This window comes from Mirounga angustirostris, unplaced genomic scaffold (genome assembly GCF_029215605.1).
Source record: "Mirounga angustirostris isolate CCGP_5_RB_7025 unplaced genomic scaffold, mMirAng1.0.hap1 SCAF_2, whole genome shotgun sequence".
NCBI lineage: Eukaryota > Metazoa > Chordata > Mammalia > Carnivora > Phocidae > Mirounga > Mirounga angustirostris.
The window spans coordinates 188,725,027-188,739,552 of NW_026991710.1; the positions used below are offsets into that span (position 1 = coordinate 188,725,027).

General features: G+C 40.3%; 1 protein-coding gene across 1 annotated transcript in view; it reads right to left on the minus strand.

Moving 5' to 3' along the window:
- TENM3 (teneurin transmembrane protein 3) overlaps positions 1–14,526 on the minus strand; it is a 601,855-nt gene that overhangs the window by 131,052 nt on the left and 456,277 nt on the right. Inside the window, exon 6 of the mRNA XM_064585705.1 lies at positions 6,322–6,444. Coding sequence (XP_064441775.1) covers positions 6,322–6,444 — 123 coding nt within the window. The remainder of the gene's footprint in view (positions 1–6,321; positions 6,445–14,526) is intronic.

The following is a 14,526-nucleotide window of genomic DNA, read 5'->3' on the forward strand; positions in this document are numbered from 1 at the left end:
TCCTATACTGTTTCCATATTAGAGTATGGCATGATGAACAGCCAGATTGTGGAGAGCCTTGTGAATCATCAAAGGCATCTGATGGAGTCTAGGTCACTGGAGGGTGTCAGGCAGGATACTGATATCTCAAATTTGTGTTTGAAGACTCTGTGAGCAAGACTAGAGACAAAACAGCCCAGACAGAAGGTGGGCTTCTATAATCCAGGTGAGAGATGATGGGTCCAAGAGATACTGTGGAGTTAGAACTGACAGGACTAGAGAATTTATTGAATCTGGAGGTGAGAGAGTAGGAGGAGCCAGACATGACTCCTGAACTTCTGGCCCAGGTAAGTAGGTGAATGACGATGCCATTTCCTGACCCAAAAAGCTCTGAAGGAGAGGCAAATTTGGAAAGAGAGATGATAGGGCAACTGTGTTTCCCAAAAGATGGCCACCACAATATCTTCCGTCGCACATGCTCTCATGAAATGAATCCCTGCCATTTCCCCACACAAGACAGGGTTTAATTCTCCTTCCCACGAATCTGGGCTGATCTTACTGATCTTCTTGACCAACAGGATGTAACGGAAGTGACATCCTCAAGTGTCCAATATTGTAGGAGGTGAGAAGGCTTGTAACTTCTGTGTGGGTCTCTTGGAATGCTCCCTCTTGGGATACTTCTCTTCAGAACCAGCTGCTATGCTCTGAGAATGCCAAGCCCCACAGAATGCTCTGGTCAGCAGCCGCAGTTGAGTTCTAGCCAACACACAGCACCAAGTGCCAGCCATGAGAGTGAGCCACCTTGGACTTCCAGCTCAGTGGAGCTTTCAAACAGCCCCAGCTGACATCTGAAAGCAACTGCATGAAAACACCCAAGCACAATCACCAGAGTTTCCCAGTCAATCTACAGAATCAGGAGAGGTGATATCAACTGTTCTCTTAAGCCACTGAATCTGGATGTGGCTTATTATGCAGTAACAGAGAACTAAAGTAGTTGATGGGTTCAGTTTTAGACCTGTGAAATTTGAGGCGCTTGGAAGACACCCAGGTGGAGAAGTTCCAAAGGGCCTTGGATAGATTTTGCCTAGGGATGTCTGGAGCTCAAAGAGAGGGAAATATCTATGCCTCACATATTGATTTGGGAGTAGGTAGAATGTAACATAACACATAGCATACAGAATGTGACCGAAGCCTGGAGAGCAGTTAAGATAACCCAGAGGAATCATATTCCAAAAAAGAGAAGAGTCCTGAGTAACGGCAATGTTGAGGGATCAGACAGAGAAAGATGAGTCAACTCAACAAACTGAGAAGTCACTGCCAAAGAGTTAGGAAGAGAGCCAAAGTGAATGGGGTATCACAGAAGCTAAGAGAAAAGAGCATTTCAATTAGGAGGGATAGGTTAACAATTATAGGCTACCAAGAACTCAAATATGATAAAGATGGAAGAGTATTCACAGATGCTACCAACATAGCAACTGATAACCCAAGAAGACATCGGTTTCAATGCATGGTGGTAGAGAACAGCCATGAGAAAGGGGTATGTACAAAGCGAAGAAATGAATATAGTGAATACAGATGCTGTGCTCATGAAGGCTGGATGTGAAGGGAGAAGGGACAAATAGGGTAGAGCTATGGTAGAACGGAGAGTCAAGGGGATTTTGCCTTTTTTTTTAAAGACGCTGAGAGGCCTCCATAGGTTCACATGTTGACAGAAGGTGTCAACAGTGGGCAAATTTGGAAGATATAGAATGGGATCAAGAGTGCTCATGGAAAGATGAGCCTTGAATACAAGGCAGAGTGGAAGTACAGATCCAGACATGCAGAGGAATGAGGATTTGTTTTTAAGAAATTAAGAGAACTTCCTGGGGAGGTTTCTTTTCTTTTTTTTTTTTATTCTTATGTTAATCCCCATACATTACATCATTAGTTTTAGATGTAGTGTTCCATGATTCATTGTTTGTGCACAACACCCAGTGCTCCATGCAGAATGGGCCCTCCTCAATACCCACCACCAGGCTAACCCATCCTCCCACCCCCCTCCCCTCTAGAACCCTCAGTTTGTTTTTCAGAGTCTATCGTCTCTCATGGTTCGTCTACCCCTCTGATTTCCCCCGCTTCATTCTTCCCCTCCCGCTACCTTCTTCTTCTTCTTTTTTTTTTCCTTAACATATATTGCATTATTTGTTTCAGAGGTACAGATCTGAGATTCAACAGTCTTGCACAATTCACAGCGCTTACCAGAGCACATACCCTCCCTGGGGAGGTTTCTATTTGTGGTTGAATAGAAGGGTCCATCTCTTGAGAGAGCTGGGGATCTGAGGACAGTAGGAAGATCTGGAACAATGGGGAAGAGAGTTTGCGAGGGAAATAAAGTAGGGCGGCCAGACTGTTGGAGTCAGTGAGCCAGGAGATGGGTATTATGATTCCCTCTTTACACGTGAGGAAATTGAGGCTCCGAGAGGTTAAGTAACTTGCTCAAGGTTACAAAGTAAATAAATGAAGGAGCTAGGATCTGAATATAGGCCTGTGTCATTCTTTCCAGTACATTAGGCTAAATGAATCCCTTGGCCCCAGGGAATAATTCTAATTTCTGGAAAGAGACTGGTATTGGAAGTTGAAAAGCCTCATTCTCGGGCGCCTGGGTGGCTCAGTTGGTTAAAGCGACTGCCTTCGGAAGGCTCAGGTCATGATCCTGGAGTCCCTGGATCGAGTCCCGCATCGGGCTCCCTGCTCGGCGGGGAGTCTGCTTCTCCCTCTGACCCTCCCCCCTCTCATGTGCTCTCTCTCTCTCTTAAATAAATAAATAAAATCTTAAAAAAAAAGAAAAGAAAAGCCTCATTCTCACCTCTATATTCACATTGTCCACTTCCATCAGTTTTGCCTGAGACCCCACACTTCTGACATCTCATCTTTAAAACTGGCAGTCAAAGATGGTCTTGTGGAATGTAACAGAAATTTTTTTTTTTTGAAATTATTTATTTATTTGAGAGAGAGAGAGACAGCGAGAGAGCACACACAAGCAGGGGGAGGGGCAGAGGGAGAGGGAGAAGCAGGCTCCCCACTGAGCAGGGAGCCCGATGCGGGGCTCGATCCCAGGACCCTGGGACGATGACCCGAGCCGAAGGCAGATGCTTAACGACTGAGCCACCCAGGCGCCCCAGAAATTCTTCTTTTATATACTAAATGCCATATAGATGCTTCCATTCAAATGGGCTTACAAGCTAGCTTGGAGTTTCCTGACGCCTTAACAGCATGAGTGTTCCTTAGAACTGTATTTATAAAATAAGAATAAAACAGGACTGCATAAACAAAAGTACTGTATTTAGAAGCCGTGACTCAATTGTCTCATTATGTTTAGCACAGTTAATTCTCCTAATGAGCTTTGTTCTGAATTCTAAGGCTCTCTTAAGGGTGGTAATCTTGAATTTCTAAAGAGATGATGTGATAGGCTTCTCTGGATAAAGCTGAGGTCGTGGACGATGGTGTCTGGACAGTGCAGGATCATCACAGGGGTTTAAAAACTGTGATTTTCAGGTACCTCATCTGTCTTGTAAATACAGTCCCCTCCTGCCCCCCTGAACCCCATGACTGTAAGTATTTAAGAGATACATACCAAGAATCTTTACTTGGAAAAACAGAGATAAGAATTCCTTATAATTTAGGTTTTTTTTTTGGGGGGGGGTGCTATTCGAGAAATAATAAAGAAGACAAGTGACTATTAATTAGGTCCCACTTTGTGGACAAGGTCTGAGCCCAGAGATAGTCTTCCTTTCCATGAGGAGAAATGACTATGAATCCCCAGTCCAGCTGACAGCTGGAGGATCAGTTTTTCTCCAGAGCTCCTAACTCATCCTGGGGCATCTGGTGCCTGTTCCTTACGTGGGGGTCTTCTTTACAAGGCTAGGAAGAAGGTTCTTTCCTTCCGTGTACATACAGTCCTACAGGCTCATGGGAGTCAACTGTCCGCAGTGCATTCTATGATCATGTGGGGGAACTCCAGTCTCTCCTAGAGGAGGGGACTTTCAGAGCAGTGTTACTGAAACTGTGGGCCAGCATCCTTTGTAAACTGTGAAATTTTGGGAGTGTCAACCAGCACTTGTATAAATGGGAAATGCAGCAGAGTGAGAAAACCAGGGTGCATGTCACAAAATGAGGAGAAGCACTATTTTGGGAAACGTATTTCAGATGGGTATGTGCATGGGTCTGTGGATTTTGACATAATGTGGATTTCTTACTGCAGTCATAGAGAAGAGTTTAAAACTCTATTAGCTCCACAGAATTTCTGAAGCCACGATGTTCTTTTTTTTTTTTAAGATTTTATTTATTTGACAGAGAGAGAGAAAGAGAGTACAAGCAGGGGGAGCAGTAGAGGGAGAGGGAGAAGCAGGCTCTCCACCAAGCAGGGACCCCAATGTGGGGCTCGATCCCAGGACCCCGGGATCATGACCTGAGCCGAAGTCAGATGCTTAACTGACTGAGCCATCCAGGCGCCCCCATGATGTTCTTTCAAATGATCCCAGTTTATCCCAGGGTTGTCCTGAAATCTTCTTGCAGGATCTGAACCACGAAAGCACCTTGACCAAGGTTACAAAGTAAACAGGTAAAGAAGCTAAGGATTTGAATATGGTTTATGTGAGCTGAGGAATGCTGCCGATTCAAGCACAGAAGGTACTCCCCGGCAGAATACCAGGGACCAGCATGAGGCTGTGGGAGCATCTCTCAATCCATAGCTCTCTTGGTATTATGCTGCTTAAGTATTGTGAAACTAATTAGCTGCGCTCTATTTTCATCTTAACCATGATAAAAGGTTAGGATGTTGTAAAACTAAACATATCTACAATAAGCCTTTCTCTTTTTAGTCTAATTTCTTGAGTCTAAAAAAAAGTTCCTTCCACGTGTGGTTAGTACGTGCCATCAGGCTCTTTTCATAGAAACCATCCGTTTTAAGAGACAGGCTACATTTTAATCTACAGAAACCCAAAATAAACACTCTTAAGCAGTTCATCTGTGTTATCAGTGTATACAAAATTAAACAATTGTTTACTTAATTGCAATTTAGCGGTTCATCTGTGTGTTATCAGTGTATAAAAAATTAAACAATTGTTTACTTAATTGCAATTTCCCCCACCTACAGTTTTCATTACTAATACGTTACCACGTATAGTTTCTTGGAACATGTGAAGCTTTTTATCAAAAGGCTCCATACAGGTGTGGGGCAAAGGGTATTTATTATTACCATGAAAATCTAACGTCTTATAAAATTCCTCAGGCTCCCTAAGAAGGAAGAGAAATGCCATAAAGTATTGTTGTTAAAATAAAACAGAAGATGAGAAAACAGAGAACAGAAAAATGATAAAGGCATTAGTCATGGTGAATGGGGACATGTCAAATGGCAGCATATATATATATATATAAATATAAATAAATATATATTATGTTATCTATAAATACACAGTAGCTTCTTTTCAGTCTTGCAAAGAAACTAGCCACATGAGGACGGACATAATTGATGCCAAAGCAGAATACAAATACATGAGATAAGAAGAAACAAAGGGGGAAGAAAAGCTTGGGAAATGCTTAAAGGCAGACAATATATTTATGTGACAAAAAAAGGTATCTTGATCCAGTTGCTTTGGGATATAAAGTATTATGACATTTTGCAAAAGGTCAGAGATTGCCAAGTGTCAAAATACACACAAACACACGTATCAAAATAATGGACAAGTACATATAATATAAACACACACATGTATATATATATTTTCCTGGGTGTTTATATGGAAAAATGAAAGAAAGCATTCTCGAACTTCTTAAATTCTGTTTTTAATTCAGAACCAAATGATCTGAAGGTCTGTTAGCCCAAAGTGCAAACTTTTGAAGGTTTACAGAAAGGACAAGCAGAGGAAAGGTCAATAAATTAAAATCCTTTAATGTGTCTTGTATTTGAAAGCTTTCATAACAAAATTAATATAGTATTCCAACTCCATATGCTAGTTGAATGAAAAAAGCTTAATACACCCAAGATATAATATACAAGATGATATACTGAAGTATAGCCTATTTACAGACTAAAAATAAGACAAAATACACACTTGCGGAGGGAAAGCTGGAAAAGCCTAGCCATCAAATCAGAAGGCAGAAAATCGTATTATTCCTATAATAAAAATGTGAACTTCCAATTTTTCAAGTAAGTGAATAAAAACCCCCTCATTAAAAGATGACATCCATATTTCAAAATCTTTTCCCTCTCCCAGATATAACTGGATGTGACATGGATAAAAATAAATTTATGGAAAAGAGATGTTAAAAGAAACACACAAGACACATAATTTTTTCTCTTACCATTGTCGCCAGAAGGTAATGATACAGTGTTTGTTGGCATAGTATCAGAATTCACTTTTCCATTCTCAAATGTGTCATTTTCAGTCTGCTGTAACTGCCAGTTGAGGCCAAAGAGATGCATTGCTGGGGGCAAAGAATACAAGTTGTTTAAAGGTCTGCTGTTTTTAGGCAGTATAGCAAATGGCAAACATGTTTATAACAAGATTCATATGTAAAGTGAAAATTTCCATGTTCTGAAATACCAAAGATAATTGCACATAAAAATTAGAAAGGAAACTGTTCCTCAAACAAATGCAGCTTAGGTAGCAATGCTGTGCAATATTGGTACCAGGAGGCTCTCAGGAATGAATGATTATTTGCTCTGCTTTGTCTGAGTTCCACTCCTCTCTGTCATTTATTTAGGTAAGTGGTCGAATGCTCTGTAGCAGCATCTGCCAAACCTGCTTGAGCTCAGGCCACTTGCACAGGCGGAATACTTAGTTGCAACATCTGTAGATTCTCAAGAAACATGATGTTGTTCATTTGGATTAAGGTAAAAAGTAACAACTGGTCTCCCAGATAGATCTGCTGGCATATGAAATGATCAGAATGGATTTATATGCACAAAATACAGTAATATTTGAATATTCTAGATTTAAGATGAGTTTATGACATTCAATTCATCAACGGCACAGATGAAGTAACACGCTATGTGTCAGGTAATTTCACGTAGAGTTTCTTTTTTTTTTTTTTTTTTTTAAAGATTTTTATTTATTTATTCATGAGAGACAGAGAGAGAGAGGCAGAGGGAGAAGCAGGCTCCCAAGAAGCAGAGAGCCCGATGCGGGACTCGATCCCAGGACCCTGGGATCATGACCTGAGCCGAAGGCAGACGCTTAACCATCTGAGCCACCCAGGCGCCCTCACGTAGAGTTTCTGATGTGGGTATGATAATCTTAGAAATTTATAAAAATTTTGTAAACGTGTTTACTAATTTTCTTTATTTGAAATATTTAGAAAATAGACAACTATAAGACTTTATACATTTATAAATGTAATATACTTAAAATTTTTTATATTATTTTCTTAATTTATTTGAAGTACTTACAAGAATAACCCCTGTGATATTGACCACTAACCCTCAACTAAACTTTCATTTGTGTTCCACAGAATACAGTTTCAGAATTAATCCCTAAGGAGGCTAAATACCCCTAGGGAAACCCAGGGATGATCATATTACCGTATCACGAAAGATTTTTTTTGGACATTATTTGACATTTCACTATATATATATATATGGAATTTACCAGAGAGGTGAACAAAGACATAGTGTTCAAGAAGTATTGTTAGAAGTAGTGTGATGACTACCACTGTCAAAAGGCAAGCCCTTATTAAATATGTAATATATGTAGTAACACAATTAAATTGGCAGGGTAAAGAGCAGGGGCTTTAGATGGCGTTAGATTTTGGTTTAATCTTCAATTTAGGATTTAGCCTTGGACAAATGATGGAATATTATTAACATTCGTTTTACTTAAAAAATGAGGTTGGTTAAACCTACCTTACTTAATTGATGTGAACTTTCTAGACAGGATAGGTCTACGGGGGTATATCATGGACAGCTGATACATAGCAGGACCGTTCTTAGTACACAGGGACTTCATTTATTTATTGACTCTAGATTACTGAACTATCTTTTTTAAAGATTTTATTTATTTATGAGAGAGAGAGAGAGGGAGGGAGGCAGAGGGAGAAGTAGGCTCCCCATGGAGGAGGGAGCCCGATGTGGGGCTTGATCCCAGGACCCTGGGATCACAACCTGAGCTGAAGGCAGACACTTAACCGACTGAGCCACCCGGGTACCCCTAGATTACTGAACTCTTTGAAGTCACCTGACCAGACCACGCTGCCTCTCAATAAATAGTTCCTTCTGTCTGTAAGGCTCTTCATCCACTGTAAAATACCCATTCATCGCTCAGATGGTAGACACCAACTTTGTGGGGTAGCCTTCCCTGACTGGGTTAAGCATCTCTTCCAAGACTGCTTTCATTCACTTTTGTACCTCCTTTACCTTATCTGGTGCCCAATACCTAGTAGGTCTTAATAAGTGTCTGTAGGTAAATGAAATCTATGTTCTGATGTTTGTAAATCTAAGAAAACACTGTTGTGGATAAAAATATAGTAATTTAAGGGAACAGTTAATAAACATAAAACAAATAAGTAAATGGCCAAGAACAGAGTGTTATATTATTAATAAATAATTAATGACTATATTAGCATAATGGTATATGAAAAGCAGTTGAGTGGAAGTCCACTAGTACTTTATATAATTAAAATTTTAAAAAAAAGATTCAATAGTTTGAGGGTATTCTACACGTTTCACATTCTTTTGTTAACAACTCCTGATATAAAATTATGCTATAATAAGAAACACAGCAAACACAGATACAAACATAGCTACATCTCCTCTGTATATTTTTAAAAAATGTATATACTCCCCTTCTTAAATTATAATCTGGCAGCAATTCCTTTCAAGCTTTGGTTTTTTTAAGGATTAAGATATAGGTTGTAGAATCCTTGAATTCACAAATTGTCAACTTGTAAGGAGGTATAACTTCATATGTCATTTTGCATTAAATCACATAGTGTTTGAGTGGCAAAATGTCAGGAGCTTTCTAAACATTTATCACTTCATACATTTTTTCAAGGTTTTAGGTATTTCAGCAATTTTTGAATAAAATAATGGGAACTTGTTCTGCATACAGTAAAAGCTTTGACAGACATACTTCAGCATAGTGATGATAAATATTCCAAAAGGGTCAAAGTTTCTACACAAAATAATTTATCATCATTGTGAGCTTTTATGTAACATAAAAAGTCTTCCTGAATGATAGATTTGCTTATATTATTGGTTTTAATAGACCTTGAAGAAGAGAGATAATCCATGGGATCCTGCACAGATGTCAAATATTAGAAAGTAATGTTATGTTTCTGTTTGGAAAGCTATTTTATTTTTTTATTTTTCTTTGCCAGATGGGCAATAGCTTTATTACATATTTTCTTCTTACAGTAAATCTCAATAAAATGAAATTCCAGTCTACTTAAGATGCTGTATAATGAGAACCATACCAAATAATATTATATCTTGTTTAACACTGCATTGAAAACGGAGTCCAACAAGTTGTTTGGTCTTGGGATATTATGTACTTTGAAAATCTTGGCGTTTGGTATTTAGCAATGCTCTTGACACTCATTCTGTGTAACTTGAGATTCTTCTACAAATACAGGGCGTTAGTAAAACTGACTCCAAAAATGAGAGAGGGGGAGACCAAGGGAGGCAGCAAACTCGTAATAGTCAAAAATGCTAGAGTGATTTCTGAGCACTTGCACAATAGTGCTGTATGGGAAGGTCTTGGCAGACAAATAAGGGAAAATCAGTGAAATAAAATACACGTGTAAATACAGAAGGATGAGCCCAATTCTTCAATACCCGAATTGGAAAGAAGATTTGAACCCACGGGAAGGCCTGGGGCACCACTACTCATGATTGGTGAAAATCGATCCTTGGTGTACGCATGACCTGGGGGTGGGGGTGGGGGGAGAGTGTCCAGGAATGGCTGGGAGCTCTGTGCCCTTCGGGGTCCCTCACCCCTCTGGGCACATAGCTTAGGTGAGGAGTATCGGCCGGCAGGAATGTTGTTCTTGTGCTGGTGTTAGGACATCACGATGCAGTATTTTTTTTTTAAGAGAAAACATTCATTAAGCACTTATTAGATATCAAATGTTGTGCCTAGTGTTTCATCTGCTTTATCTCATTTAATCTTCATGAAGACTCCAATGACTACTTACTGGTATTACTTTTTTTCATTTTAAATCTGAGAAAATTGAGGCTTTTGGGGAGCTTAACTTTTCAAGCAGGCAAACAGTAGACCTTGCCCTTCAATCCAGACCTTCTGATCACAAAAGGGCTTAGCCCAATACACCTGTCTATTCTCCCAGGGGGCAGAGGAATGTGAAAATCTGTACCGAAGGAAGTGAAATGTACCTTCAGTGAGGGCCACGGGCTAGATAAGGTTTTTCTACTAGATCTAGAAAACGGAAGGCAGAGATAGTATTTGGTGGCAGAGGATGGGCAAAGATTCTTCTAAGTAACATTTGTGTAATCCAGGCACGGTTCTTCCATACAAGAACTTTCCCACTCTACTGAATTCTCTTTTGTGGAAGAAAATTTTATAGTAATATGATAAGGATGAAAATTCACAACAGGCTATTTTGGTTAACTCTAAGAGTAGTTTTTTTTTTTTAAGATTTTATTTATTTATTTATTTGAGAGAGAGTGAGGGAGCGAGAGAGCGAGTGCAAGCTGGAGGAGGAGCAGAAGGAGAGGGACAAGCAGACTCTGCACTGAGCATGGAGCTTGACGCAGAGATCTCACGACCCTGAGATCATGACCTGAGCCAAAACCAAGAGTTGGATGCTCAACCTACTGAGCCACCCAGGCGCCCCTCTAAGACTCTTTAAAACAACAATTTAAAAATTACACGTGAACCCTATACGTGTGTATTTTAAAGTTATAGAAAGCATTCATGTAGATTTAATCTTAAAAAATCTGTTTCTGATATCATGTTTCATAGTTTCATACTGTTATTTCCATGTATCTCTGGGTGATTTTAATGAGGGGTGGGGGCTGGATTCATATCTAAAATGTTATCCAAGGAAGAGGGAAATTTGTGAATGACAGCAGTAACATTATATGTCTGCTTAAGTGTGTTCTTTACGTTTAAAAATACCTTGATGTCTATTAACTTGTTTTTTTTTTAAAGATTTATTTATTTTAGAGAGAGAGAGTACGAGTCGAAGGGGGAGAGGGAGAGAGAATCTCAAGCACACTCTGCTCCTAGTGCAGAGGCTGACGCGAGGCTCGGTCTCGGGACCTTGAGATCAGGACCTGAGCCGAAACCAAGAGTCAGACGCTTAACCGACTGAGCCACCCAGGTGCACCGATGTCTATTATCTTCTAATAATGAATGAATGGTGCATGACAGCAGTCATCATTCCTTTTTGTTGTTGTTGTTGTTGTTGTTTTATTTTATTATTAAAAAAAAATTTTTTTTTATTCTTATGTTAATCCCCATACATTACATCATTAGTTTTAGATGAAGTGTTCCATGATTCATTGTTTGTGCATAACACCCAGTGCTCCATGCAGAATGTGCCCCCCTCAATACCCACCACCAGGCTAACCCATCCTCCCACCCCCCTCCCCTCTAGAACCTCAGTTTGTTTTTCAGAGTCCATCGTCTCTCATGGTTCGTCCACCCCTCTGATTTCCCCGCTTCATTCTTCCCCTCCCGCTACCTTCTTCTTCTTCTTCTTTTTTTCTTAACATATATTGCATTATTTGTTTCAGAGGTACAGATCTGAGATTCAACAGTCTTGCACAATTCACAGTGCTTACCAGAGCACATACCCTCCCCAGTGTCTATCACCCAGTCACCCCATCCCTCCCAGCCCACCACCCACTCCAACAACCCTCAGTTTGATTCCTGCGATTAAGAATTCCTCATATCAGTGAGATCATATGATACATGTCTTTCTCTTTTTGAGCAGTCATCATTCCTGTTGTACGAGTGAAACACAGGCAGAGAGCAGGTTAGTGACTTACTCAACGCCTTTTAAAAAAAGTTAGTGTATAAAAAGGACTCATGATACCAGATATCTTGACCCGATGTCAGGATTCCTTTTCCTATACTGAGCTGTTGTCCTTTTTAATCGCAACTGTTTTGAATCAAAATTTTAAGAAATTTAAAAAATCTTTTTTTTTTTAAAAGATTTATTTATTTATTTAAGAGAGAGAATGAGAGAGAGAGAGAGAGAGAGAGAGAGCACATGAGAGGGGGAGGGTCAGAGGGAGAAGCAGGCTTCCTGCCGAGCAGAGAGCCCGATGCGGGACTCGATCCCGGGACTCGATCCCGGGACTCCGGGATCATGACCTGAGCCGAAGGCAGTCGCCCAACCGACTGAGCCACCCGGGCGCCCCAAGAAATTTAAAAAATCTTAACACGAATTGTTGATTTCTTTTTCGGCAGCAGCACGTATAATCAGAGGTTGTCCATTTGTTGAAATGGGCTTCTAAATACAAGATGTTGACCCACTGAAAATGGCTGCATTTTGCAAAATCATTTGTAAGTTGCTTGTTTGGAATTAGAATGTAATTTCTTTACATAATCCAACAGAAATATGTATCTACATAACACCAAAAAGCATGAACAAGAATGCTCTCAGAAGCATTATCTGTAAACACCTCAAACTGGAAACCCAGATGTCCGCCAGCAGTAAAAGGATAAACAAATTATAGTGTTTATCATATATCATACCATATCATCAGAGTCAACCAAGGAACTCTATAGACCAACGTAAATGAACGAGGCATTGCCAGGTGCAATGGCATGAATACATCTCACAAACATAGTGCTGAGCAAGAGAACCCAGTCACAAAAAAACATGAATATTGTATAAGGCAATGTGCATAAAGTTCAAAAGCAGGTAAAATTAACTGGTAGGAACAGAAGTCACCAGAGTAATGACCTCTAGGGAGGGGGGCTAGGTAATGACCGGGAGAGGCCATAGGGGACTTCTGGAACGCTAGTAATATTTTTCTTTTTCTTTTTCTTTTTTTTTAAAGATTTTTATTGATTTATTTGACAGAGAGAGACACAGCGAGAGAGGGAACACAAGCAGGGGGAGTGGGAGAGGGAGAAGCAGGCTTCCCGCAGAGCAGGGAGCCCGATGCGAGGCTCGATTCCACGACCCTGGGATCATGACCTGAGCCGAAGGCAGACACTTAACGACTGAGCCACCCAGGCGCCCCTATTTTTATTTTTCTATCTGGGAAGTGGTTCCACTGGTGTGTTCACTTACAATCTGTACACTTTTCTAAATTAAAATATTTATTTAAAAGTAGTCCATCTAACACATAGCATAACTAAAGGATGTATATTTTCACCTTCCCTACACCCTCCCTGCAGGTGCTCGTCTCTACAAGGTTCCCAGGTGTTCCTCTAGGGAAGATACCCGGTGTAGAATGGCAAGTGACTTCATCAGATAGGAGCTAGAGGGGAGAGCGAGGAAAGGCTTGCTCGGTAGAAATCTTGGGGGTTAGACGGAAAGCAATCGGATTAAACAAATTCATGTATTGGGTTAATGACTGTCAGCTCATGGCCTTCCCAGACTGATCTGTAGTTTCAAAACACTATGACTGGTCTTGGTGAGGCTGTGGAGAAACTGCAAGCCTTGTGCACTGTTGATGAGATTGTAAAGTGGTTCACCTGCTATGGAAAACACTATAGTGGTTCCTCAAAATAAGTAAGTAAGTAAATAAATAAATAAATAAATAAATACTGGAACTACTATATGACCCAGAATCCCACTTCTGGATATACACGCCAAAGAACTGAAAGCAGGGTCGCTGGAAGAGAAATTTGCACATCCATGTTCAAAGCAGCACTATTCATAACAGTCAAGAGGCAAAAGCAACCCAAATGTCCATCAACAGAAGAATGGATAAAGAATATATACACACAATGGAATATTCCTCAGTCTTAAAAAGGAAGGGAGCCTTGTCACAGGCTGTAACATGGATGAACCCTGAGGACATGATGTTAAGTGAAATAAGCCCGCTGCCAAAAGACAAATATGGTTTTGATTCCACTCATATGGGGTATCTAAAGTAGTTCAAATTCATAGAGGCAGAAAGAATGGTGGTTACCAGGGGGTCAGGGTAAGGGGAAATGGGGAGTTGTTTAAAAAGTGTAGAATTTCAGTTTTTTAAGATGGAAAATTCTGGAGATCTGTTGCACAACCGTGTGAATATATCACAGGGCCCATGAACTGGCCAGATTTGCTTGTCCACCATTTAAATCATGGCCTTAATTTCCCTGCTTCCATGCCTTTGCTTCTATCATTCCTGGCCTCTGGGATGCCGCCCCCAAGTTCTTTTGGATGACATCTCACCAATACCTCCAAGTCCAGTTGAAATGACATTTGTTCACGAGGCCTTCCTGGAATGAATAACTACCCTGTCCTACCATAGCATTTTGTAGTATTTTACCTAAAAAAAATCCCACTCTTTGTCTGAATAAATTTTTTACTTTCTGCAGTTGTGAGGAGCAAGGAGTTGTAAGAGAAACAGAAATGGATCTTTGCGCTGAGGGGGTAAAACAGGCA